Source organism: Wyeomyia smithii, chromosome 3, assembly GCF_029784165.1.
Source record: "Wyeomyia smithii strain HCP4-BCI-WySm-NY-G18 chromosome 3, ASM2978416v1, whole genome shotgun sequence".
NCBI lineage: Eukaryota > Metazoa > Arthropoda > Insecta > Diptera > Culicidae > Wyeomyia > Wyeomyia smithii.
The window spans coordinates 123568107-123595008 of NC_073696.1; the positions used below are offsets into that span (position 1 = coordinate 123568107).

The window sequence follows — 26902 nt, forward strand, 5'->3', positions numbered from 1 at the left end:
TCGAAGTTTTTTTTTATTCGACCCCCCAACGGAACTGCGTTGACGGATGCGATGGCGTGGTAGAGAGAGAGGGTGCTAGGATGCTTGTTGCACTGCCGTGTGTCTCCTGGCCGGCTGACGTGCATAAAACATTAGTCATAAACTCATCAAAACCGCCCCCGTTACCATCGCTGCTGCCGGTTTCGTGGCTGTCGGTGGAAATTAGAGAGCAAACTGCTAATGGGATGAAATGGAGTTTGTTTGTTGATGGATTACGGTTTGGTTCGTGTGTTTTTCGTTTTCCAAAATAATCCTCTGGCCAATAAAATAAAAATTGATTACATTCTACTGAAGCTATCGATAGAGCCATAACGCCTAATGAATGGAATAGCGTTTTAGGAACAAAGTTTGATGGACGCATGACATAATATCAAACGCACTATTCGACAGTGAGAACAGGCGATTTCGACATTTTTCTACGAAAAAGAAGAGATGAAATGACAGAGTTGCCAGATTATTTCATTCAACAACATTTGCGTTGAATATTCCTGCCCACGTAGTGAAGCCAGCAACAGTTTGAAAATTTCGCCAACTCCATCCCACTAGAATATCATTAAATTCAAATAATACCCAGCAATACAGGCAATTTGTAATAAGAGTGGAAAGACGCAGTACTATATATTTCCAGTTTGTTATCGGTCAGCTACAGTAACGTACTCCGTCTACATTCGTGAACTGAGACGAAAACTAAATTTCCTCCTCTCGTGAACCACTGCCTTTTTCGCTCCGGCTGGCCAGCAAGCCTTGCTCTGCTCGCTAACAAATGCGCACAGCTAACGGTAAGCAGGGAAAATAATGTGTCTTCCGGGACCTTAAATCATCATTAGCTCTCGAAACTGTGTACTTGTTGTATTTCCACACATGAACACGTTCGTAGTCGGTCGTCCTTGTTTGTCGAGCTAGACGACAATGGGTCTGGTAGCCAATGCCGATCTGTAGGTACCTGTGGAGTCATAGTATGAGGGCATGCAGTATGGAATTAAGTTTAGAGCGAGAAGAAACTAGGGACACGATATTCATACTCATCACAGTAACATGCGGTGGGTCAGATTTCGATCAATAGTGGGAAATTCTATCGCAAAACAACAAGCCGATGTAAACGAAAAAGTGAACAACAATCTGGTAACAAAAGGCATTCCACATGAGTGATAGTTAAATTAAATTTAATAATACACATTTTCGAAATTATATTTTCTACAACAGTAACGCTTTGCTTTCGATGAGGCCCACCATGTCAGGCTAATTTACTGTCCTAACAAGCAGAAACCCACGCAACGGTACAAAATTGCCCTAGTTGTAGCCAACTTTACAGTTGACAAGGAACAACCTTCCGTATGCAATTAATGTTGATTCATTAGGTTTGGAGGCCGAAAGTTTTACCGGAGAGCAATTATTCCTGGAAAAACTCGAAGCCCATCCGTCGAAACGGAGCCGACAGCATCCGTCGCCGAAAGGAGCTTCGATTTTGCCTTCGTGGAACGTATCAAACTGTGACACCATTTAATATTCCTCTCGCAAAAATATACGTTCGATCGGAATGTCTTTCAATTTATATTTGACAATATTGCCGGTTTCTGTCGGACGCAAGTGTGTTTTAGCAAATTAGGATATTGCCAAGAAAACGGACTATTTTATAATTGAAGGCACATTTGACTAATATGTATTTTATTAGTTTATTTGGTGGACAGATGTAGACTAGTACCTATATACCGATTTTTCTTAGAGTATAATGAGTGTTTTTTTTTTATAATTTTGTATTGAATAACAGAACAACTTGAGTTTATGCCGAAATAGTGGGTTTTGCAGTATTGATTATAAGTAGCCATCATACAATTGGCTCCAAATATGATAATATGTGCTATAATGGTTCTATTGCGAATATATTTCGATTTCGAAGTTGCTGAATAAGAACGCAAAGCTTTGACCAATTTTCTAAATACTGAATGAAGTCAGCGTGGCGTTGGTTAAAGTCTCTACAGATGTACACTTCAAGAGGAACTTACGATAAAATCATAATAGTATTCATATATAGCCATTCTAAGCGAAATTGTGCGTACATTTTGGATTTTAATGAAACTTTAAATAAGGTGTGTTCGCGCCTAAACTCCCGCCTCAGCTGGGCATTACTGTCATCCGTGAGTGACCAGCTGAGGCCCGAGCGACGCTGGTTTGCGCGCGCTTATTTCAAGCTTTATTCGACAATGCTGAAAGAAAACTTCTCTCTGGGCCTTGATTGCCCTCTCGTGATGCCAAAGGGCGAAAATAACCCACAACGTAGGGCCGTGCGCGATCAAGGTGATTTTTCAACGCCACCACCAACGATAGTGTTACCGGTGTTTCCATGGCAAGGAAATATTTCACTATCATGCAATGTTTATTCTCTCTTTCTTTGTTTTTTCATTATTCGTAGAAATTAAGAAAATCAATTCATCTGTTAGTCGCTGTTAAAACATGTTCGTTTGATTTTCACCGTTTTAAATATTTCTGAAAATTTATTGCTCTTGGTTTTGTTGTGTGAACTGTAATTTAGTAAATTCATTTTTCATAGTGTACAGTAACACAACGCGACTAATGGTGGATTAGAAAATTATTATCCCGTAAGAATCCGGCTCCGAAAAGCGCGCTTCTGGGTCAATTTGGGCGTTTTATTTTGATAACGCTTGCTGTTTGATTTTCATTTTCGCATTACCATTTTCATTTTCGCGTGAAATATTCATCTGAGTATGACAGCTCGTCACAAAGATAAAAAGTTGGACGAAATCAAAAATAGTAGGACATTGGTGTTTGTGACGAAATGCATGGTTCTAGCGTTTCGATGCCTTCTAGAAAGTTTCTCAGCTTTATGAGTACTTTATTTTGACGATAATTTTTTTTCATTTAGGGAGTTGTACACCAAAATAAAAAAATTGACTTTTTTATTTCTTGATGAACTTGGTAACTTGCTTCCGACACATTGTAGAACTAGCTATTATGAGCAAGTTTGTAGCGCATTAGAAAATTCTATCTCTGAATCTGACAAATTTATAAGGTATTGAAGTAAAACACCCCCTTAAAATGTGTTTTTGCGTGATAACGCTCTTATCTTAATTTTGCCATTGTTCAAGTGTTCTACAAACTTCAAACTATAATTAATTGTCACTTTCTGACATCGAATGGCCTGGATCTCCTAAGATTCGAACCCAACCGATCATCCGCTTGACAAAACAGACTCTGTAACCTTGCGGCTATGCAGCTCCCCAATAATAATAGATATGTTAGATAAAATATTATGTAAAACTCTGTACCTATGTTTTTCATTTACTCGATTAGCATATAACTCAGAAATTTATACCTCTTAAGCCGTACATTGTCTAATCAAAATACTTTCAGTGGCATGAATCCTAGACTCAGTTACATCCTTCTAAGATATTATTAGAAGATACACAAATAAGTAACAGCTGTAAAAAATGGCGAGTTGATCATAAGTACTTACTTATACCGGCAGCTTAGAGCCGTGTTGGCTCGTGCTATATCAATAATTTTCCTTTACTATACTCGGTCCTGGACTTCTCGTAGTCAAGTTCCCAGGGCTGGTATTGACACTCGTAGTTCCGTTTTAATTTAGTCATCTTGCACGTTGGGTCCCTTCATTTCTGGAGGGGTTTTTGAAGAGAACCGATTTTATCGTACTGTCGTCATTCAACCTCACATGCCCGGCCCATCGTTTCCTCCCGACCTTCGTCAGGTGCACAATGGGAACCTTTCCAAGAAGTGGCTGCAGTTCGTGCTTCATGTGTCTACGACACTCTCCGCATTCGTTTTTTTTTTTAATTTAGGTAGAGGGAAAATTTGCTGCCATACACCTAAGACACCAACCTCAGATAGTGTGGGATTTGACCCGCTATAAACCCTTCAGTCTCCACCCCATAATACTTCCCGGGACGACCGCTGGGTATTGCTTCAGGGAGCGGCTTTTATGCTTCTGGCTCCTGACTCTATCAAGTCTCCTAGCTAATTAACTTACTGACTTGGAGACTGGCAGTTTGCTAACACTGGCGTGTCGGTGGTCAACCTGTCGCCTGCTTTGCAACTCTAGGACTATTTGTGAGGTAGCTGCACAAACCACCCTCCTGATGTTCGGGTCTTCACACATCCTCCGAACTAAATTGTCCGAAGTAGTGTCTGGTCCGCTTACTACCATCATGTCGCTCCGCGCACACGCAAAACGAGGACATACGAAGAAAACATGCTCAGCAGTCTCTTCCGCATCCACGCACTCGGGGCACATAGGGGACTCCGCATGCCCGAACCTGCGTAGATACAACGTGAAGCAACCATGACCTGACAGGATCTGTGTCAGGTGGAAGTCAACTTCTCCTAACCCATCCGGATAGCATAGGAATAAGTCGGTGCGTCCACCTACCCTTCGCAGGATTGGACCATTCCTGCTGCCATCTATTTATCGAGAATGATCCTCTGGTACTTCGTATGCCCCTTGTGTCACGCTGGTCAAAGCATTCTACGTCCTCCCTCATGGCTATTACCGGATAGGACGCAGGTTGCGTCGTATGACACTGTACGACACGCACTCGCAACCCTCAGGCACATGAGCCTGTAGGTACTCTCCAGTTTACCACGATAACTTTTAGTACCTAGCGCTCCGTACCACACTGGGCCCCCATACCTAAGTATGGACGAAACCACGCTGGTAAGAAGTTAACGCTTGCTGTCATTCACCGCTGAACTATTCGACATCTTTCAAGATAGTGCTGCAATAGCCGTTGAAGCCCTCTTGTAAGCATAGTTGACGTGACTCTTAAATGTAAGCTTAACGTCAACCATAACCCCCAAGAGCTGTAAAGATCGCTTTGAGGTAATGGTGCAGTCTCTGACCCTGACCACCGCCTGTTGCTCTGATTTGCGGTTATTCTCAACCGTGACCATCGTCTTATAATGCGCTAACTTCAGTTTCCTGGAGTGCATCCATTCTTCGACCTTACGTGTTCAGTGCGCGGCCGTCAAGTCGACCTCCTCGGTCGACTCACCGTAGGCCTCTAGCTTTATGTCATCAGCAAAACCGACGATAACAATCCCTATAAAGAACTTGAGTTTCAATACCCCGTCATACATGACATTCCACAACACTGCAATCCCGGGAACAATTTCTCGGGAAATAGCTTTTCCCGGGATTCCTGGATCCCGGGAGCAGAAATATTGTTTCCCGGGATTCCCGAGTTCCGCGAAAAATTTTGTATGATTCACTATAGTTTCTTATGCAATATTGCAATAAAATTAAATACGTCAAACTGGTGCGACCTGGAATAAATCATTTAGTAAAACTCAAAGTCAGTATAGTATTTCAACGTAAAAATCATCTTTGCATGTTAATTAGTAAGCCTTCAAATGCTCTAAGACTGACATATTTTGAGTATTGAACTGATTATTTAATATTCTATCGTTTCCTTCCGGTTTGTTTCGTTCACAGAAAACCACCGAACGGCGAAATAACGAAATAACGTAGTTAATTAACCAAAAATCTTCCTTGGAATCTTAGGTTCTAATCAATAATGATATAAACTCCAAAAGAGTTTAAAATTTTGTTCTGTCAATGAAAACTAGATTTGAGACCAAGCATGGAAATTTTCACTCACTAGCAATATTTCATGCAAATGTGTTCTTTGATTCATCAGGTATCGTTCAATTGTTTCCACTCGCGTACAAGTTTTCCATAGAAACGCTGCTGATTGTTTTTCGCTTCTAAGAGTTCCGAATACCATAGAAGGAGACTGAATGATACAAACACGACAGTATTTATTGTATCCAAGTTCACTTGCATTCAACGGTATCGCGAGAATCTTTGAGATATTATCGCCAGTGATACAAAATTTTGAGTTCAAATGAACGTTAGATTGCGTTCAACTGTTTGCTTACCGGAGCAAGTAGGTATCATCAATGCTTACGGAAATGGTAGCATGGTGCATTAGCATGTGATATTTAAAATCACTAAGAATCATCGCGGTATATCACGGTGAAAGTACAACGTGGAGTAGCCGAATTACACCGCAAGCAACCAACATTTGAGAGAATTGTTGCGATCGCTCGAGTGCAATCGTTTACGATTCTTTCGTGAAACACTCGCTATATGTTGCTAGCTCCACCTAAATCAGGCAATACAGAAACAAAATCATCAAAGAAAGCTACCATATATTTCTTTGCTATAAGTTGTCTCTTGCATGCGTGAGAATGTGTAACTTTTAATAGCGATGGTTTGCTGGGATTGAAAGCTTATGAATAGCAAGTTCAGAAATGATACCCGAATGATTGTTATGCGACACGATTTTTTCCATTCTTGTTTGAGACGCAGTTTATTTAAAATAAATCACAATGGCATAGTAAATATATTTAAATGAAAAAAAAGCGAATAGGTTTACTACCGCTCAAGTAAACAGTAAATATTTAGTGTAAAAAACTTTTTGCCCAAAAAGTCCGTACCGAATATAGCAAATATTTTCCGCGTCCAATACCTGCCTAAAGGCCCAAACACAATGGATACGTTTGCGTTGCGTTGACGTTAATTTGACAGAAAATGTATGGGCTAACTGTCAAATTGCCGCAAATGCAGCCGCAACGTATCCATTGTGTTTAGGCCTTAACACTTAGTTTTCTTTTCCACAAACCGAAAGAATTGGACACCAGCTTTCAATTAAGTGTAGCAAAAGCTGTCATCGGTTATTTGAAAGTATCCTAGAATTCAAACATTATCGTTGATTCAGCAGACTTGAGCAAAGTTTTACAGAAGGAAATAATTTTTTTGAGCCCAAAGGAAAATTGTCAGCGGATCTGAAGCGATTGTTTGACGACATGAATACCCTTAATTCTCCTCTTCTGCAAATATATGCTACAAAAATCGATCACGATTTTTTAATGTTAACTTGAAAATGTTTTGTATTTCATTTGTTTTTTTGTTTTTCATGCGGATTGAGAATGAAACTTTAAACAATTTTTTGTTACCTTTTACAGATGAACTTAAATTTAAAATATCATTTTGCTAAAGAATTTGTCAGTTCCCGGTTTCCGGGAATTCCCGAGAAATGCGATTTTTCATTCCCGTTTCCCGGGAAATCGATTTCCGGGAATATTGCAAACCCTACACATAACCTTGCGGAACTCCTACGGTAATTGGGACGCACTCCGTGTTGTAAATAAGTACTCGATTCTGGAAGTAATTTTCCAGAGTACTTACTTATACTTCTAGAAGTGATTCTTGTACAGCGACACCGATTCATGGAAGCTTCTGAGCGCAAGCGCTATGGAGTCCCAAATGGCGCTTTTGAACGCATTCTTCACGTCAAGCGTGACGATTGCTCAATAGCATATGCTTCTTCTCTTGAGCTGGAGTGCTACCTCCGCCGTTTTGGTGACAGAGAGGACAGCATCCAGCGTGGACCTGCCATTCCGGAAACCGAACTGGTTACTGACAAACTTCTTGGTTTTATTCTTGGTAGTTGCTCTTAATTTCATCCACTTGGAGGAGCCTGTTCCGCGTCTTCGGTTCAATTTTTGTTGTTGGCCATAGACCCTACATCATGAGACCGAGCAATCGTGTTGTAAATCGTGGATTCCTTCTCCGCCCGTATTGTGGCTGTTTTTCGCGTAGTGCTAAGGAATGTTGTTTTTGAATCATTCCTAAAGCATGCAATCGTTTGGAAACGATTTGGCAGTTAACTCCTGATACCGAAAGCAAGCTGTTCCTGCATTATCCATGAATTTTCAAGAAGCAATTCCTCTGTCTTCGAAGGTTTCGCTAAGGCCTACCTTAGCGCGGAAAGTAAACATCGGAAAAACGGTAATTTGTTCAATGCGACGCAATCAATCACGGCACGTTGTTTCATTTAGGGCAGCATTTTCGTGAACTTTTCTAACACCCGAAGCACTCAACCGCCGTTTTCTTAAATCAGATAAAAAAAAGTAACACTTGCCTCAAATGGCGACTACACCACAAAAAAATAAACACAAAAAAAATACAACGTGTTGAAGCGGTTTGTTTGCAATATGTCTTAGTTTGCTTCATTACAATTACGATACGTCAAAATCGACCAGCACTTACTGCTAGCACCATCTATTAACTCATAGCGAGAACTTAGTTGCATATGTAATAACAGTAGAGATGTACAAATAATATAATTCGATTGCTCTTTGTAATATTTCACCAGCAATGTTACGTTTTGTGATACAGCAAATTTCTGATAAAAAAATTGTGTGTTCTGCTTTAGTGATTTTATATTTCCTTATAAAAATGTACTCAATGCCGTCAAGTTTGAATTTATCTCTCTTAAAAAAATTATTCACTTTCGCTGTAGCCTAGAATACTTAAGTGGAATGAGAAACCAGTGAATCAATACTCCGATACTCCAAAAATTGCAATAGCTACCTATCTGTTGTGTTTATGTGATCGCTCAGTTACTCATCGGAAATGTAAAAGACTTGTTTGAAGCATTCGACATGCTATTGTTTTAAAAGTTTTCGATATCGAAATTTTATTTTTAACAAGGGTTGACTCTTTAAAATTAAAATACATAAAAAAACAAATATTTCATATCAACCAAACAGGCATCCATCTGATGAGAAATTACATTTATTTTCCTTAAACATTTTCTATACTAAGATGATTCTCTCATTGGCATATCTACTATGCGAGAAAGACTTCCTTTCCTAACTCAATCAGACAAACGTTCTCTCACAAGCACTGTTCGTTCGTTCGATTTGATTTTCTTTAATCGATATCGTGGATTCAATTAGACCTATGTTGACCCGATTGAGTCCAATCGATTTTCTGCACTTCAATTACTTACCGAGGTTTTCAGTTCGCTCAGCAAACCGCAAAGCAGTTCGCCATGTGCTCTGTTTGTTTTGATTGCCACCAATAAGGCTATTCACAGAATAAAAGTGTACCGTAATTTATTTTAGTAATTTATCGCACACGGAGGTCGTTAAGAGGGCAATTTCTACCCCCGCGCTTGTCGCCCCCTGGTGCCACGATACTCGCCTAAGCTGTTACTCATCACCACCGTCCAAACAAAGTACAGAACTGTGCAAGCAAAAGCATCATAACTGTCCATATTGCAGATTACGTTAATAAAATATCCAATCAAGTATATTGCACTCTTTTATGCTTCAGTTGGGTGAGATTTTCCCCAGCTTTACTGCATCACCGCTAGTGAATGGCGAGCAAACGTGCATCATATCGCAGTTTGTAGTTGGACAACCATCGCATCGCTGCAAAACAGATCATAATCGAGAAGGCGGCCCGGATGGTGAAATGTGGTTCGCACGGAAATCACCTTCGATCATACCGACCTCCTCCGACGACGTTCACGAATTACGACACTGAATTTGCTTCGAATATGTTTGGTGAAGACGTGTTTTAAAAATTACTGGGTTTGACATTACTCCACAATGCACTTTCATTGTTCATTATTTTGAATTATTAAACTTCAATCGTCTACATAAACACTCTAAACCAAATGTCACTCTTTGTGGTACTAAACTGGTGTCTAGTCATAGTTTTTGAATAATCATGTAAAGATAAACATTTTTTTACTCACCTATAATAAATTATTATGGCCTCACATACCACTGAAACTTCAAGAACCGAATACCGAGATTAATCTATTTTGTATTCAAGAATTCCCGCAGCCAAATCATACAAATAAAACACACATTTACATGATGATACGCACTTAAGAGAAGCTCTCACAGCAAGTCCAGCTGGTATCTTCCACGCAATAAAAAAAATACATTCTACCCCACTTCCCGGATTTGGGTAAATTTGGATTCGCTATATAATTTATGGCACACCATCCGATGGTTGGCTACGGCTTCGCAAGTGCGACCGCTGCTGCTGTTGCTGCGCCCAATGCAATGAGATTGGAAGTTGCACTCAACGAAATAAATACGCGTTTATTTATTTAGAATTTAATTTATTATAAAACCACCACTTTCCACCCGCACCATGAAAGATCGTGGAACAATCCAATCGATTTCGCGTGTCGTCGCCGTCGGCCGGCTCTGTGATGCTCGATGCTCTATCGCCATCCTGGCAGCAGATTTCCGAAAACCGACCCGGGCTCGGTTTGGTTTAGCTGACGTTTCTGAAAATTGATATGCTTACTTCTTCGCCGAATGAATTATTCCACGCGGTCAGCTCTGAATAATTAATCCGGAGTGTTGGAGAGTTGATTTATGCCATACACTAAGTCGAGCCGTACTCATGGACGCTTCCTTCGCCGCGGGCAACAGGCATCGTGCGGTTTCCAAGCCACTCATCCGCGGGTTTCGTACACAAAGCCCGGCCCGCTGTAATATATTTCCAAAACAGCCGTTCCGAAACGAAGGAAGAGAAACATTGCATTCATGAGATGACACCACGCGCTAAATGGAATGAAGGCGAAGTAATCGGATTCGGTTTATGAATGCTAACTTGGGAATCCTTTTTTCCTGAATGCTCACGATGTGTTTACTGCGTGTTAATCACAGGCCGTGATTGGGTTAATAAGATTTTCTGCGAATACTCACAGTTCACGCAAGAATTAAGTTTCCGAAATCTTTCGTGTTATAACCGAGCAAGAACAATATGTCGATGACTGGCCACGATTTAAAATTTCAATGGTTATTTTGCTCTGCTGGCCAATTCACAAACTAGGTTATCCAAACGAGTCCACCTGCGAACATGTTTACAGCAATTTTTTTCTCCCTTTCGCTCGAAACATTTTTCGTATTATATATTCTCAAACTACCTTTTCAACTTTACGAGGGTGCAAGCAATTTTACCTCTCATGTCTGGCCATCATAAATCAAGCCCAAGCTTGGGCCTAAACAGCACAACTCGTTGACCTGAAACCATACAGCCCATGGCACCTAGCGTCTAACTCGGAGGACGCATATTTTTGCTTTTTTTTATTGCCCACGATGAACGGCCGGAGTGAAAATTCCACCTGAAAGTTCTATGTAGTAATGATCACTCACTGAATAGTTTTTATTTCATGCAAAGGAATAACTTTTAGTGTATTTCATTCGATTTACTTTACTATTTACTTGTACTACATTATTAAAAAAAAAGAGTTGTATGTGTTTTGCCGGAAAAAAATGAGAAAAGTGTGAGTATTTTTGTAGTGTGTGGTAATTTTTCATAACAATTTAGTTCAGCAATAAAAAAGCGCATTCAGTTATTGTTGAAATATAAATTCGCATTAAGCTACCTGCCCTTTTACTAACAACAATGTTTGTTCACTTTCCTTCTCAAAGGTAGCAAAAAATTGTAGGTTTTTTTGTTAAAAAAAAACGTGAAAATTATCATCAGCTGTTCGGATGAATTTTCAAACATGTTTTGTGATCCCATCCAACATTTTCCGCATAGTACCTTATTTGCCATCTGGTTCCACCACTTTTCTGTATGGCCTGCATAATTTTTTATTGTTATCACTCGATGAGACGAAAATTCGGAAAATTTGATAGTTTGATAGATATCTTTCTAATAAAAATCTATCATCATTGTGTACTTGGTCAACACTAACTCATGCAGCTTCCTTGCACCAGTTTTGACAACCAGGTTTAAATTCAGCGTCTTGTTGGGAGTTTTCTGATAAGTCTTCTCGAATACAAATTTTCCGAACTGTACTGTTGTTCGCACCTTTTTCATCCCAAGAAATTCCAAGATTGCTGTGGACAGCTCGAACTTTCTCTATGATTCCGGTTATTTATTTCACCTCCAATGTTTGGGTCTCGCGGTAACGTTTGATTACAATATTCGCAGTCGATCTTGGAAATTTTATATGTCTTTTTTACAAAGATGGCTTTTCAACGTGATGGTGGAAATTTTTTCCCGGTTTTCGCGCTCCATCATCGATAACGCTCAAATGTGTGCTTCAATATTGATAAAATTCAACAAACCGTATGGATCAAAACACTTAGATAGTTTATCGCTGTGACAACTGGAGGCGCTGCAGTAAATGAAAAAGAAACTGCCAAATACTAACTGAAACAGAAGCTATTGTGACGTTTGATCTTCCAATTTAATTGAATGATATCAGGAAATTATTTTTTAACAATCTGAAATTTTGAAGATCAGGTCTTATAGACTATGTAATCATAGAGCCTCGTGTAAATACATTCTATCCACTATAGGTTAACCGTTCCTAAGAATTTTGTATCCCCTAGCCTGCTCGAAAGTGCGTTAAAACGCTCCAGAATAAACGCTCGCCAGGTTCATCGCTACTACGTTTGCTCACGGGAGCACTTTAGTTAAATCTCACAGAAACGGTTAAAAGCTATATTCTTACAATTTTCCAGGCTGAGCTCTAGCGCAATTTTTCCCCGCTTCTGTCGACCAGTTTTCAACACAGGTTTGAGAGCTCAAACTGGATAAAATTGAAGATTATAGTTTTTCATCCGTTCTTGTGAATTTTAAAGTCATTTACCAGCTCGGAAGTGCATTAAAATGCCACAAAGTATTTGCTCATCGGGTTCATTATTTCTGCGTTTGCTCACGGTAAAACTTCATTTAAGTCCCTGGAGACCTTATGCACTTCCGAGCTTTCTAGAGACTCTAAAATATACAGGAATGGTTGAAAAGTTTTAGGCTTCTTTTTTTAGTTTGAGCTGCACGGTTATTTTTATCGCTTTTGTCGAACAGTTAAATACAGAGTTGAAGTAACTGAATTATAGCATAGCATAGCATAGCATAGCATATTTGATCGCCCGTGTGTTGCCCGCGATTGACCAGAATCAGCTGAAATTGCACAAAGAACCGTCAAAATGGTGCCTAGGAGTAGCAAGCCATTTTCAGTGTACAATTCCTGGTGATTTTTCTTTTCACTGGTCAATAACGTAGCTGGCCACGCCCAATGCAGATCAATAGAGGAAGGGATATCGGGAGTGTTAGTTTAATACTTGTTGCTACTAGAGACCGAGGAATCCTCTGCATCATCCACAAGTATCAAAGGAAGGAATTAGTGTTAGTGGAAAGGAATTGATCTGGATCCATCGAGGTTGATGGTGCGATCTTTTCTACACAAATTCGCGCCCGATATGGATATTTCTCGGTCTCTGCGCAACCGGCCATCAGAAGACGATATAAATAGAACCGCATCACGATCGCTGTATCGGCATATAGGAGAATCGAAGTTTCTAGGTATCATCGGCAACCAATCGTTAACAGTCTGTATCACACCAAACTTCGCGTTTCTTCCCGTGAACTATTAAAATTTACCTCGAAACGAATGAATTTCGTAAAACGCACCGCACGCCGAACGCAAACTACTGGTACCAGCTCAAAGAACCGTTAGAGCGAGTAAAAAAACCCACAAGGCACACCAGAGCATTAAACGATGTAATGGTCATTGAGCTCCGAAACCGCTGTATTAAGATAGTTACACTGAGCGCTGTCAAAATAACGTGCGCGAAACTGAGCTGACTTCCCCGAAGTGAACAATAGCGTGCCCACTGCACTCCGGAAACCCCTAGATAAACAAAACTCACCCGGGCCGATAATGCGTTTCACCGGGGCATTATGGACGACCGCTCCATTTTCTCCTACCGACGCATACGCGACACGACGTTTCGCACAAAAGACACCTACTGAATATAAAAACTGACAAAGTTACATGCATTCATAGCCCAAAAACTTAAAAAAATGCAAATAAGCATATTAAACAAAACAGAGTTCCAAGTTTATTATTAAAATGCCAAAATATTTGCAATCAAAGTTCAGTTGTCGTGAACTATTTTCACGCCCAAAACGATTTCAACATAATTAAATAAAAGTTACTTATGTATATCAACATTTGTCCAAAAGCTAGGAAAATCATAAAACAAGAACATAGAACTGAATAAAATGTCACCGCCCTGCCAGGACTCACAATTGTAGACGATGCATCAATTGCATGCCGCATTGTCATGCTCGAATGATAAATTTTGAAACTATATTTTAAAACTGCCAATTTTGACCTGTGAGAGTGATTGAAGTAACTGAATTATTTGTGGCCTCCAAACCCATCCACCATTAAGAATATCTGTGGTTTATACCGACTCATTCAAAAAACTGGTACGAAATTCTGATTAGCTACGATATGTTGTCGTATCCTATGATAGAAGCAGGAATAGCTTAGAATTTTAAACCCAGTTTTGGCGTCAGACATCAGTCATATTGACTGAAATTCGTACTTTCTGGGGCCCACGGAGAATTCACTCACAATGTTAGCTAGCCTTTGAACGAAAGTGTAATGAACTACATACCCTGACAAAGACTGAAACATGGTCCTGATTGTACATGTATACATCAGTTAAAATATCTGTCTGATTACTCAAGTGTCACCAACCTACGCAAGATTTCAATTCTTGATTTTCTTTAAACTAAACATACTATATACAACATCTCTGATATTTTTTTTAATTACTACAGTCAGCCGAATCAGATAAGGGATGGTCACACTAAATATGCTATATTTTTTCGAGATATTTCCAGCCTATTTCAAAGGATACTGCACCATAACTAAATGTTCTTGACATGAGGTAAATGTTCCGTTAAAGTTCCACTCGCGGTGGATCGTCCATCACTGTTGTCAATCTCGCTCATAAACAGCATGCAACACATTAAATGAGGTTCTCGTTGCTACCGAAAACACACACTGAAGTATTCTGCATTCAAGCTTTTTCTCGTTCTTTTAAGCTTTCTTCCTTTCTCAAAAATAAATTTTGATTCACACGAGTTTCTTCGGACGAACGCGAACTCGCATTCACTACCAAAATCACACACTCGCGTCTAGTCTCCTACTCGCATCTACTTCCCTACTCACGAGCACGGCCAGCCGTAGACAATTGTTTCAAGATGTGATGATTGCGGAGGGACAAAAAATATTTCGAACTACTTCGGTAGAGGTTTTCTTCGGTTGGTCTTACATTACACTGCTGTAGAAAACTTACCAAAGGATTTCGCAGTTCCACCATTTTTTTTTCTCGTTTTTGAGCACATTTTTTCAAGCACTCCTTGTCGAGCAAGTTTAGTCGAGTATTCCTACTTGCAAGCAGAAACTCGCGTACCCTTTTACAGTTGCTTAATAGAAAGACAAAAGAGCTGAACCCACCACACCACCGCGTGTGTGGTTTGAGCTTTGCCACAGCGGGTATTTTCAGTTTTCAAGCAAAAATGAGGAGAAACGTTCTCGAAACCAGTCAATCCCAGCGATGTGGACCTCCCAAGCAGCGCTGGCAGTTCGTGGCTCATTCGACTTCTCCACGTTTCGTTTTCCATCTTCCGAAGATGGTACGCTGGGAAACTGCAAGGGCACTGTGGTCCTCCACGAGCGTAGTCCGTTTCTGATAACCATAAAGGACTACCGGTTGGCACTGTCTTCTCTTGAATGTCTTCCTTACGTGTACCTCGTTTTCGAGGCATTAATGACCAGATCAATTCGTTTGACTTCAGCCTACTGTCCGATGTACGCATCCGCCATCTTTACATAGGTCCGCGCCACAATGTCATTTTTAATCCCCGCTCTTTTAATCACGCCTTCCAGAGCAATATCAAACCGTAAGCACGAAATATTGTGCCGTGTCAAATAAATGTTTTATGAACAAAACAAAGTTGCCACGAGATACTATTGCCTTGCCTTAAACCTCGCGCTTGGGCCAATCGCCTTAGTTTGTCCGAAAATCCGTAGTCGTGCACAATCTACCTCAGCTGGTCTTGATTTCTGCATAACCTGCCGAACCGCGAGTAGCTGATCTCTGGTGGCAGGAATCACGCTTTCAGTGCACCACAGCACTTTAGCGTCCACTCACTCCTCCGATACTCGTTCTTCCTCCCAAACCTTGGCAATGACGGTTCTAACCAGTATTTCTCCACCCTATTTCAAAAGCTTGCTGGCAAGTTGTATCGCTCCAGCAGCTTTATTGTTTGTCAGTTGACCAATATCCCTCCTCACACTCAGGAGACCAGAGGCTAGAATTCTGTTGTCCTCTGCTCGTGCACAAAGATCAATTGCCACACCGTCCTCCCGCTCTACTGCATTGCCGTTCAGATGCCTATCGTAGTGCTTCTTCCACCTTTCGATCACCTCACACTCGTTCGTGAGGAGGTTGCCGTGCAAGCTCCTACACATATCGGCTTGCGGCACGTAGCCTTTTCGGAAGCTGATCAGTTTCTTGGCTAGCTTGTAACAAACGACAAGCTCAGAGGTTACATGGACTCTAGGGTCGGCTTTCCATCACTTTTTGAGGAGGACTTAAGATAACTAACTCTAGAAACTAGAAACGCAAGAAAAGCATACAAGGCTCAGTGGTAGATAAAGGATACAAAACAGATCATTTTATTTACTTATATTCAATGAATTCCATGGGTAAAGTGGTGCGTTGCGACCGTCAGGAACTGATGACTGGAACATGCATGCGAGCGAAGAAGGGTGACACAAAACGACATACCTGTAGCGGAATCACAGTGATGAATGGCGCTATTCTACAATGGCCGTCGCCTTGCTGATTGGTGTAACTTTTGCCCTATCCACCGTGCTCGTAGACAAAGGGGAAGCCCATCGGCTTAGGCCTCGAGAAAAGGGGGCTAGACTCAACCGGATCACTTCGGACCCTCTCCTCCAGAACGTCCGTGCCCTCCTCCGAATACGTGTAACGCAACGATGTTCTAATTTCATACGCCTTAATTCTTCCAGCTGCCGGCCGAGATCCATTCGGCTCTGATCGCCTTCTGCTGTCGTTTCACGTAGCGTTGATAGTTAATCACGCCCTACAACTCAAATCCAACGGCACGTGGAACAAAACGTGCTCGGGTGGGGAATCTTCCTTTTGTAATCCAGCAGTTCTGCGGGAATATCGATCTCTGGTGACACTCACTAGATCGTTTCTTGATCGGGACTCTTGTAGCTTTCGATTGCTTCAGTTTAGATATAACAATCCAACAGAGCGGAGTAGGCAACAACGAGTCTCAGTCCGCCGAAGTTAACTTCCAACTCTTCGATCGACTTTCTTCGTCTTTCTCTCAATCTATCCTTCTCTGTCTCCCTCGTTACCATAAACAGGATACAGTCGTGCTCGGGCAAATATTCGCCTGCCCATTGCACTGAAATTGTTCCGAGTTGTTGAGTTGTTAGTGGTATCATTTTTCAGGGTTGGGTATTTTTAATGGGCAATTCATTATTTCTTACGCGAGCTGTTGACAGAATCTCCCCAATTTTACACTACACTTTTATTCCATTTTACTTTTCAATTCTCTCACTTTTCACTTTTTACTTACCACTTGCAAATGCGCATTTCAACGCTTACATAGCGCCTTCTTCAGTGCTTAGATGGACTGCTCTAGCTCCAGCAGTCCATCTAAGCACTGAAGAAGGCGCTTTGTAAGTGTTGAAATGCGCGTTTGCAAGTGGTAAGTGAAAAGTGAAAAGTGATAGAATTAAAAAGTGAAGTGAAATAAAAGTGTAGTACTAAAGGTAAGACACTATTGATATATTGCGAAATATTCCCAATATTCAATATTAAAAAGTATTCCAATTTCGGGCACCCATAGCCCATTGCCGTTACATCAAGCGTTACATTATCGTTGGAGGATGTCAATTGACAGATAAACGATAAAGATCAAAATATATCAACCAATATCGTATAATATTAGCGAAATATTTTTCATGAAAATAAAGGTGTCTGGCCCCTAGGTGTATTTTTAATGGGGTTTATTGCCGTCTTTTTTATGATCTGTACAATTTTTTTTTTTCGACTTCATGAGTAGTTTTTAACTCAATTAAAGGCTGGATGACTAAATAGGATAGTTGAAATTTTACTGTTAAATATAGCTTAAATTAACTTATGCCTAAACAATAATTTGGAGCCTTCTTTAATCTACATAACAAAAATAACCATTTAAAAGCTGACAATGATAGTTTACAAAACCTAATAAAATGTATAGCATTCGATATCATCGGTAACGAGCTTGGTCCATATGTCGTTAACTTTTTAAAGGTCTTCCACCGCAACGAGATTTCGGTCTTCTTGTTGGCATTTCTTCATTCAGAGAACTGAGTTTTTGCAGCATTCTCGCTCGTGATGCGTTCTTCTCCTCGACTAATTGTTTGCATTCGCCGTCAAACCTGTCTATAAACCGGAGTCCTTGTGCCTAGTAGCGCTATAGCAGGGCTGACTATGGCGGATCGAATGCTCCTCCAGCCATCTTTAACGTGAAACGGGACGGAGGACCGATGGCTTCCTCCTGCATACTACCGGATTTCGGGAATGCCTCATAAAATGTCATTGATACAATACCGGCACGTAAGCGTCGCGTAACCAGTCAAACTAAGTATACTTTTCTTTTTACACTAATAAACAATGCGATCGTAACTAATTTCCGCGAAAAATCGACCGGAATGGGCTGCTTCTAAAGTGTAGCGCCTCGCAACATTCCTGTTTTTGCTTTTTACTAGTTTTCACTGCGTGTGTCAAATTTTGCGCCCGTGTTGTCAGCACTGCCAGCAGCAGACTGACAAATGTTTAAATTGTTATGACTCTGTTGAATTTTATGACATTTATAAATTTTATAAATAAATATTTGGTGACCATGTACTGTTAACAATGATGAAATAATGCTTGGATTCCGTCCCATTTCACCCTAAGAGTGTTCTTCTTACGTTCTTACGCTTTCAGACTTCTTCTACTCAGACTACTACATTGACACTAGAACTCCGGCCTGGTAACCTTGTTACCAAACCTGGTATTACTCCTTAATTTGCTCTGGTTAGAGACCTTGATTAGATTCACAGATTTTTTTTTAATTTGATTTTTTTTTCACATCACATTCCCTTCTTTATTAGTATCAGAGAGCAATTTTTTAATAAAATCATCGATGGTAACAGTAGTTTACGTAACAAACACTAGCACCATCTGCTGCCGTGTTTGCACCACGTTTTTCATTTCGACAGCAGCGCTAGCGAACGTGCATGTGTCAAATTGGGAATCACAAAAATGTATAAGATTGTGCGTCGGAAACCTGAAATGAAAGTGTTTCGTAGCGATACAGCTAGGCTCCAGTGTCTATTAGTCTGTTCTGACACATGTTCTCCGGTGATAAAGAAGCAAAGAGCTAACGCTATTCTCCGCTCTATTCTTCGTTATAGACCGTTCCGATAATTATAAATACACTTACGATCAACCGTCATTTCAAATAACGTGCAGTATTCAACCAAACGTTGGCTGCGTCCTGTTGTTTACATCTAAAAGAAACAGATGCTGTCATTTTTTCTAACATTTAGTGCGAAATTTTGAAAATGCGTGGCTTTTCTCCCGAGCAAAGAAAACGAATTGTGCACAAATGGGGCACCGTGAGTGATCTTTCTATAAGAAAATTAGCCAGAGAAGAAGATATAAGTGTCGGAGCAGTTCAAACCGCATTGCGGGAGTATTGTGAAAAGTGCACATTTACTGATGCCCCAAGACGTGATAGAAAACCCGGGCCTGTTGATCCCACAATGGACAAAAAGGTTAAGGAATACTACAAGCGGCATCCTTCAGTATCAGTACGAGATGTGGCGAGAAAGCTTGGAACCTCGGCGAGTAACGTTATGCGTGCCAAGGGAAGAATGGGTCTGCAGACCCATCATTACGAGATGTGGCGAGAAAGCTTGGAACCTCGGCGAGTAACGTTATGCGTGCCAAGGGAAAAATGGGTCTGCAGACCCGTCGGAAGCAGAAGCAGCCAAAACGAAATCCAAAACAAGCTGAATCTGTGAAACCGGGAGCTCGGAAGCTTTATGACAAACTTCTGACCAAAAAAATGGGGTGTGTTATCAGGGATGACGAAACCTACATAAAACTGGACTATAAGACTCTGCCAGGACCGCAATTTAATACATCACCGAAGAAAAAGGATGTCCCTGGACCAGTGAAAGCCATTTACACCGAAAAATTCGGCAAGAAGGTAATGGTTTGGCAGGCCATTTGTGAATGTAGGAAAATATCTCGTCCATTCATTACGAATGACACAATGAATGGTAAAAATTACGTGAAAGAGTGTTTGCATAAGAGATTGTTACCCATGGTTAAGCAGCATAACAATCCTCCAATCTTTTGGCCTGATCTTGCTTCCTGCCATTACTCTAAGGATGCACTAGGGTGGTATAAAACAAATAATGACACATGTGTCCCAAAGGAGATGAATTCTCCAAACTGCCCTGAAATTCGCCCTATTGAAACTTTTTGGGCTTTGACCAAGGCAAAGCTGAGGAAATATGTCAAACCAGCGGACAGTGTTGAAAAATTTAAAAAAGATTGGCTTAAAGTGGTAAAAATGGTCGGAGAACACACTGTGCAAAAGCTTATGAGTGGTGTTAAAAGAAAAGTTAGAGAACTCGCGTATCCTACGAAAAATAATCCCAACTTGAATTGAAACTGGAAAAAAAACACTTATTATCTATATTTCAGAATAAAATGACCCGAAAAATCCTGTATTTTTTGTTTTATTCAAGAAAGAAGATGTATTTATAATTTTCGGAACAGTCTATACTCTAACGAAAATGATAAATGAACACTCCAAAAGTGCGTGATGCAAATCTTAAATTTTCAATCAACAATTGTCATAAACAATCAATCCTCTATTCTCTTATGTATCAATGATATAAAATAGAAGTTTTAGTAAACTGATGTTAATTTGAAAATGTGAAAACCCGAACCCAAATGACTCAGGTATTTTAGAACTATAAATCATACCATTCATGAACCCTTCATTCTAAAATCTCGAACAATTTCGTTGATTGAAAACGTTAAACATAGGAAATTATTATTCAAATTAGCCCCTTCCTGCCTCAAATAAAATCTACCCGAAATCAACTTAAATTATATGATTTATCTCTGCCACTGCACAGCTTGCAGCTAGCCAGAATAGCTCTCCTTCACTCTCCTCCACTACTTCGCCTACAGTTCAAAGCTATTTTATTTACCGCAGTCGACAGACTTCGCGGGGTTGATGACAGGAAGCTGTGCCTCAGTTGGGTCCGACCAGTTCGAGAAGGATATAAATCACAATCATAATGAATCCTCTCGCCTTCTTTAGAAAGTGCAGAAAGTCGTTTTTCAAATCAACCTTGCCCGCTTAAAGTTTGCCCTACCGCCACGCTACCAATATCACCACCACCGACCGGTTGCAGCGGCAACAGCAAACTGATACCTCCCGACCGTTAATGGCTTAATGGCTGGATCAGCAGTTGGGTTGTGACGATCCACGGATTCTGGAGTCCACCAGACGGTCTCAGCAACAGCGGCAGCATTGCATTGCAATTCCGATCCAAACACAAACTACAAGCCAACTACTATGTACGATCCAGTCAGTCAGAAGGGCGCACTGGAAGAAGGTAATGGATCTGCATTTGCTAGTGAAAAAAGCAAATCAACGGAGGAAAACAGATTGCATAATGGTGTACTTTTAACGAGATGCGCGAATAATGAAGTCCATTCATCACCTGCAAAACTCTCCTTCCGAAAGCAGCAGCAGCAGCATCACCATTAGCAGGCGGCAATGAATGGAATGGAAGATGAAGGGCAGATTTAAAATAATCATAATTTTGGCCGAGATTCCACCAAACAGCGTCATGAGCTGCGAGAACTGCTATAAATCATCATGGGTTTGAGCTCTTCAACTGAACAACAACAAGATTGACTGGAAGGGAAAAAGGCGTTCCGACGGACGGCGAGGAGTTGAGAGAATTTTAATTCCACACAGGGAATGAAAGTTTTGTAGCGAAACTTCTCGGAGCAGGAAATATGGCACAACCACACTGGGGCAGCGTAGCGTTGCGCGAAGTAAGTCACCCACTCAGTAAATAAAGTAACGGCGGAACACGGAGAAAATGCAATGTAACTAACCAATTGAGGAAATAAAATCGCTTAATATTATGAAATTGCATTACACTTCTAATTAGCCGGAATGTGTTCCAGTGCCATTTCGGTCGATAAATTTTCTCCATCTTCCTAGCAGATTTTTGTTTCTTGTTTCCCAATTAGCAAGTTTACTAAACTTCGTGTTACATAGTAACACTGCAATCTTGCATTTAATCTTGCACTTAATCTAGTAAAAAGTGTTTTCAATTAACAGAAAACATCATCTAGGAATCGTCAGTACGTGGGCTGAGTACTTTGAAAGATATGCCTAGATTGACATTAGACACACAAAGTGTAAGTACTGATTTCAATCGGATTGACTAAATTTGTATTATACAAATTATTCTTCTTATTGGTATCAGATTCGTATTTACATATCTAATACCCATAGAAAGAATAATTACGTATTTACGTCATTGCAAAACATTCTTATTTAAGAGTACAAAACACTAACACAAAAAATGTCTTTCCATGAAAAGAAAAATAAAGAATTGAGCGCAAACAATCGCAATATTTAAATAAATCCCAATCCAATTCTAGCCTTCGCTAATTAACCGCCACCTAATCCATTTATTGCATCCTCTACTTGCAGGAGTTGTTTAGTAGGACCACAACTGGAGATAAAAATCTGTACACTAGGAACTGTGATAAACCGCATTGCATATCCCGCAGACTACTGTCACCTGGAGGGAGCTGGAAGACAATCACAACCGATGCCAATCCGGTGGATGGCATGGGAGAGCGTACTGATGGTAAGTATGCGCTTGTGCCAACGTGTTGCCCGGTTGTCCTGACCATCCCGAAACGGGACGGGACGGAACAAAACGGACCGGAGCCGAGAGACGCTGCGGATTATGTGTTTGCTTTTCGATGCTAATTAATTCAATTCTCGCCACATACGCACTCGCACTTGCAGGGCAAGTTTACATCCAAGTCTGACGTGTGGGCGTTCGCCGTGACGCTGTGGGAAATCCTCACGTTTGCCCGGGAGCAACCCTTCGAGAACCTGAGCGACGAGAAGCTGATCGAGAATATTGGACACACGTACCAGGACAACAAGAAACACGTAAGCATTTTAATTTGATTTTAATTATAGTTCAGGATACTGCTGACTTCTGACTTATCACCGGGGTGAAAAGCGGTTTCGGGCTCGTCCTAGAGGATGAGCTTACGGAAAAGGGGGCTTATTGAATATATCGATAACAGTGAACAGAGTGAGTAGCGGCGCAGGGTGAAACCAGAAGCTGAGAATGTGACACCCGGCATATATAAAACCAATCAATTATTCACTGGACCGGAAACTGCAGTCGCACCGTATCTACATGTGTGCAAGATGGCCCCGAGTCGATATTTGCGGTCAAAGCCCAGAGCCGCAAAAGTCGTTATAATTTGCATATGATATTGCGCTATCCACATGGTATTGTCGCTGCTGATGGCTCTAGGGTTGAAGGACAGCCAATCCATCCAGCTAAAATTATCAGTGATGGCAGTTTCATTCATTAGCAATGAACTACAGGCGGTGTGACGGTTCATCTAGCATGTGCTCCAAATGATTAAACAGTTCTCAATCTGATGCAACGACATGCAGTTGAAACGGTAAATTGTGGGAAGGGATAAAAACCCCTGAAAAGCCAATCATCAGTTGCTTAACCAAGCCTGTCTAGCTTGAGCTTATAAATTATTAGTAGTCAATGTTGATAAGCGTTAAAGTTATGTATTCGATTTATTTATCACCAAATTGGTCCTATACAATATTAATTATGATAAGCATGTAACATATTTTTACGCAGGTCGTCCGATAACTCTGCTATACATTTCCAATTTTTACACTGCGACGCAATCTGACAAATTCAGTTTATAGTAAAGCATTACTACGAGCTATTTGTAGAATCTCCTTAAACTTTATTCATATTTGATTGTGCAAATCAAATACTGAGGAAAAATGTTGTGCGAGTTAGAAATAATCAGCATTTAACAACAACGTGCTTATCTCTGCCTCTACGAATTCTTCTCAGGACTCAGGACAGGAATAGAACGCCTGTTTTAAACCAATAAAATAAGAGAAAATGTAGAGTAATTGAAATGATTCCAGCCATAAAAGCCATAAAGTAATCGTTCACGTCACACAAAAACTTTGTCATTGAGCAATTAGATTCCCAATCGCTTCACTGAGTATTGCAACACCTCGAAAAATTAAGCATCATTAAAGTAATACCCAGAGTTTAAAAATGGGCTCCATACGCCTTTTTGTAATTTAAAATGGTGGCTTCCGGGGTCCTTTTTTTCTATGTGGACTCATCACTGCGACCAGAGATTAGATCTATTGTGATATTTCACAGGTGTTTTCTGCACTTCATATTATTGGCAGTATCACTATTGAAGTAAGTGATACGCTCATCATTCATATCCGTGCTTGTGTGTAAGTTTTACCTGTCCGTTTCAAGCTCACTACTCTATACCGAACCTCTGTCTATCCTAACAATATCGCCAAATAAGAATTCCCTGGAAAGAACTTTCAAGCTCACTACTCTATACCGAACCTCTGTCTATCCTAACAATATCGCCAAATAAGAATTCCCTGGAAAGAACTTCCTTACGATACTCACACCAGTTTTATTATAATAGGGACTTATTTTTGTTAGACGGTGAGTACTGCAGGTACTGTAGAATTCAGATTGAAGGAAGGGTACGTGGTGGGGAGCCTGAGAATAAACCCATGTATCTGCATCCGGGGTCTGGAAAACAGCCTAATATGACCCACTGTAAATATTTCCGAAGTCAAGATGACGCACAGAGGCAACAATCGACCCCAGGCGCCATTTCGAAATCCAGGGTGTCAATTTCCGGCTACCGAACAACCTGAAATGACCAAATACAAAAGACGGCACTGACCAAAGACTGCAACTCAAAAAAATATATTCACGGGGTACATTGATAGAGGAGCGCGTTGCCTCAAGGTTACGGAGTACGCTTTGCCAAGCGACAATCAGACCGTTCGGTGACAAAGGAACATAAAAACATGGGTTCAGAAATTAAAAAAGGTCACACACAGTTCAATGAATACCTCTCCAGGCAATTATAATTGGCGACACTCCTGGAGCAGTAGAGTCTCTATATGGGCGGTAAAATTATAAAATTTCGTCACTGAGCACAGTGACAAAAATAATCTTCTTTTCCGTTATAGTCGTTAGAGATGCAGAGGTAAACCTCGGTCTCTGGCAAAAACGTGGTTCTTTGTGCAACTTCACTAGCTCAGATCCATCACGGAGCAGTAACTACGAAATGTGCGGTCGTTCAAGTCAAGTTCAAGCTCAATAAGGACCACGGCATAAGTTGAAATCAAAATACGAACAATTGCATGCACACTAGTGCCACGTCGTGGTAGAGCTCCGCACTGAACTCCACAATTCAGAAGTTTTTGATCTTCTGAATAAGTTTGCTAGGAACCACAACAGTCTAGATGGTCGGAATTAAGAGATAAATGAAGGTACGACGAATTACGAGCTCACTTGCGCCACATAGCGGTGAAATTTTGCACTAAACTATCCACTAACCAATAGCCCTTAATCTTCTGAACAAGTTTGAGCTTTCTGGATGCTGTTGCAACATTCAAACTGGATGTTGCAAAACTCAATGGAGCGATTTCTAACTTAACCCTCCAGTGCCCAAGTTAATTTCTAGACGGGCTTCGGTAAAATCACTATGAATCATTAAAAACACTTTTTAGAGGTTTGACTGAAGCTCGCCAAATGGCGGCATTGGGCACTAGAGGGTAAAGGTTGATAATGTATATAAAATTCTATAATTTATGCTAGAATAACTTGTTCTCTATACGTTTATAGATGCGAAATACAATAATTATAATTTTGCTATCTCTGGTAATCTCTACCAGCACGCTAACCTAGAATAAAAGTTAGAATATCACTCAGATGAAATTAGCATGTATAAACACAATTTTTCACAGCTGTTCTCAGCTATTGTTGAAGGTAGCGATTTGTTTGCTTACTTAATTGTTACTTTTATGGCGACAGGTCGTAAACGTCTCACTGACGAATCCAGAATACGTCTCCAGGTCTTCTACAGACTCCTCAAACACCCGCCGATTGGGCATCCTCATACTCACCCCACATCCACGAGGTCGGGCTCTCTGCTGAATATGATCTTCGCTGGTTACTTCTTTGACAATCATGCCATGTGCACTTCATTCTCCAGTTTCCCGCCAAGTGTTGAACGCAGAATCTTAGTTTGAGGACTGCAAGTGCTCGCCAGTTGGCCTCCTTCATCGACCAACACTCATGGTCGCAGAGTATCATCGGGAGATCAGCGCCCTAGTGGGTGCAAATTTCATGCGGACAAGTAAACAGCGGGATATCTGCTGCCTCTTTCACTTACTTTTATGGCGACAGATGGTTGAGATCCTATACCGAACCCAGAATACGTCTCCACAAAACTCGATCTTGGATTGCTCCTCTCCAGTCTCTCCTTACACCCGCTACTCTGGCATCCTCGTCGACAGCACACAACCAGCTCGTGCCATTCGTGCTACGCGGCCAGCCCACTGTAACCTGTTGTGTTTCATCAGCTTGACAATATCAGCGTGTAATAAGCCCTATTCATTGCCGCAATCCGTCTCTTCAACTCGCGATTCACCTCGTTGTCACATGCCACGAAAGTACCAAGATAAACAAACTCGTCGACCACTTCGAAAATATCCTCATCCATCTCCACCGCAGCACCAACACCCGCAGAACTACCACGATCTGCTGCCTACGTAAATCATAAAAGGTTCTGCTTCCGTCTCCTCACCTCGCGTCTAATATCGTTGTCACACGTCACGAGAGTTACGAGAATACCAAGAATCGACGCACTACACGCTTCCTACTAGTACCCAAGAAACATTTTTTGGCTAAATAAGCGCTTTTATAACTAATCTTATTCAACTAACAGCTGAACATCGGTC

General features: G+C 40.8%; 1 protein-coding gene across 4 annotated transcripts in view; it reads left to right on the top strand.

Annotated features, from left to right (window-relative positions):
- LOC129731596 (discoidin domain-containing receptor 2) overlaps window positions 1–26902 on the top strand; it is a 682978-nt gene that overhangs the window by 635876 nt on the left and 20200 nt on the right. For all 4 annotated transcript variants that reach the window (XR_008729043.1, XM_055691707.1, XM_055691706.1 and 1 more), the window contains 2 exons: window positions 22535–22694; window positions 22859–23008. Coding sequence is in view for 3 of the 4 variants with exons in the window: in XM_055691707.1 (XP_055547682.1) it covers window positions 22535–22694; window positions 22859–23008 (310 nt within the window). In the remaining variant the exon portion in view is untranslated. The remainder of the gene's footprint in view (window positions 1–22534; window positions 22695–22858; window positions 23009–26902) is intronic.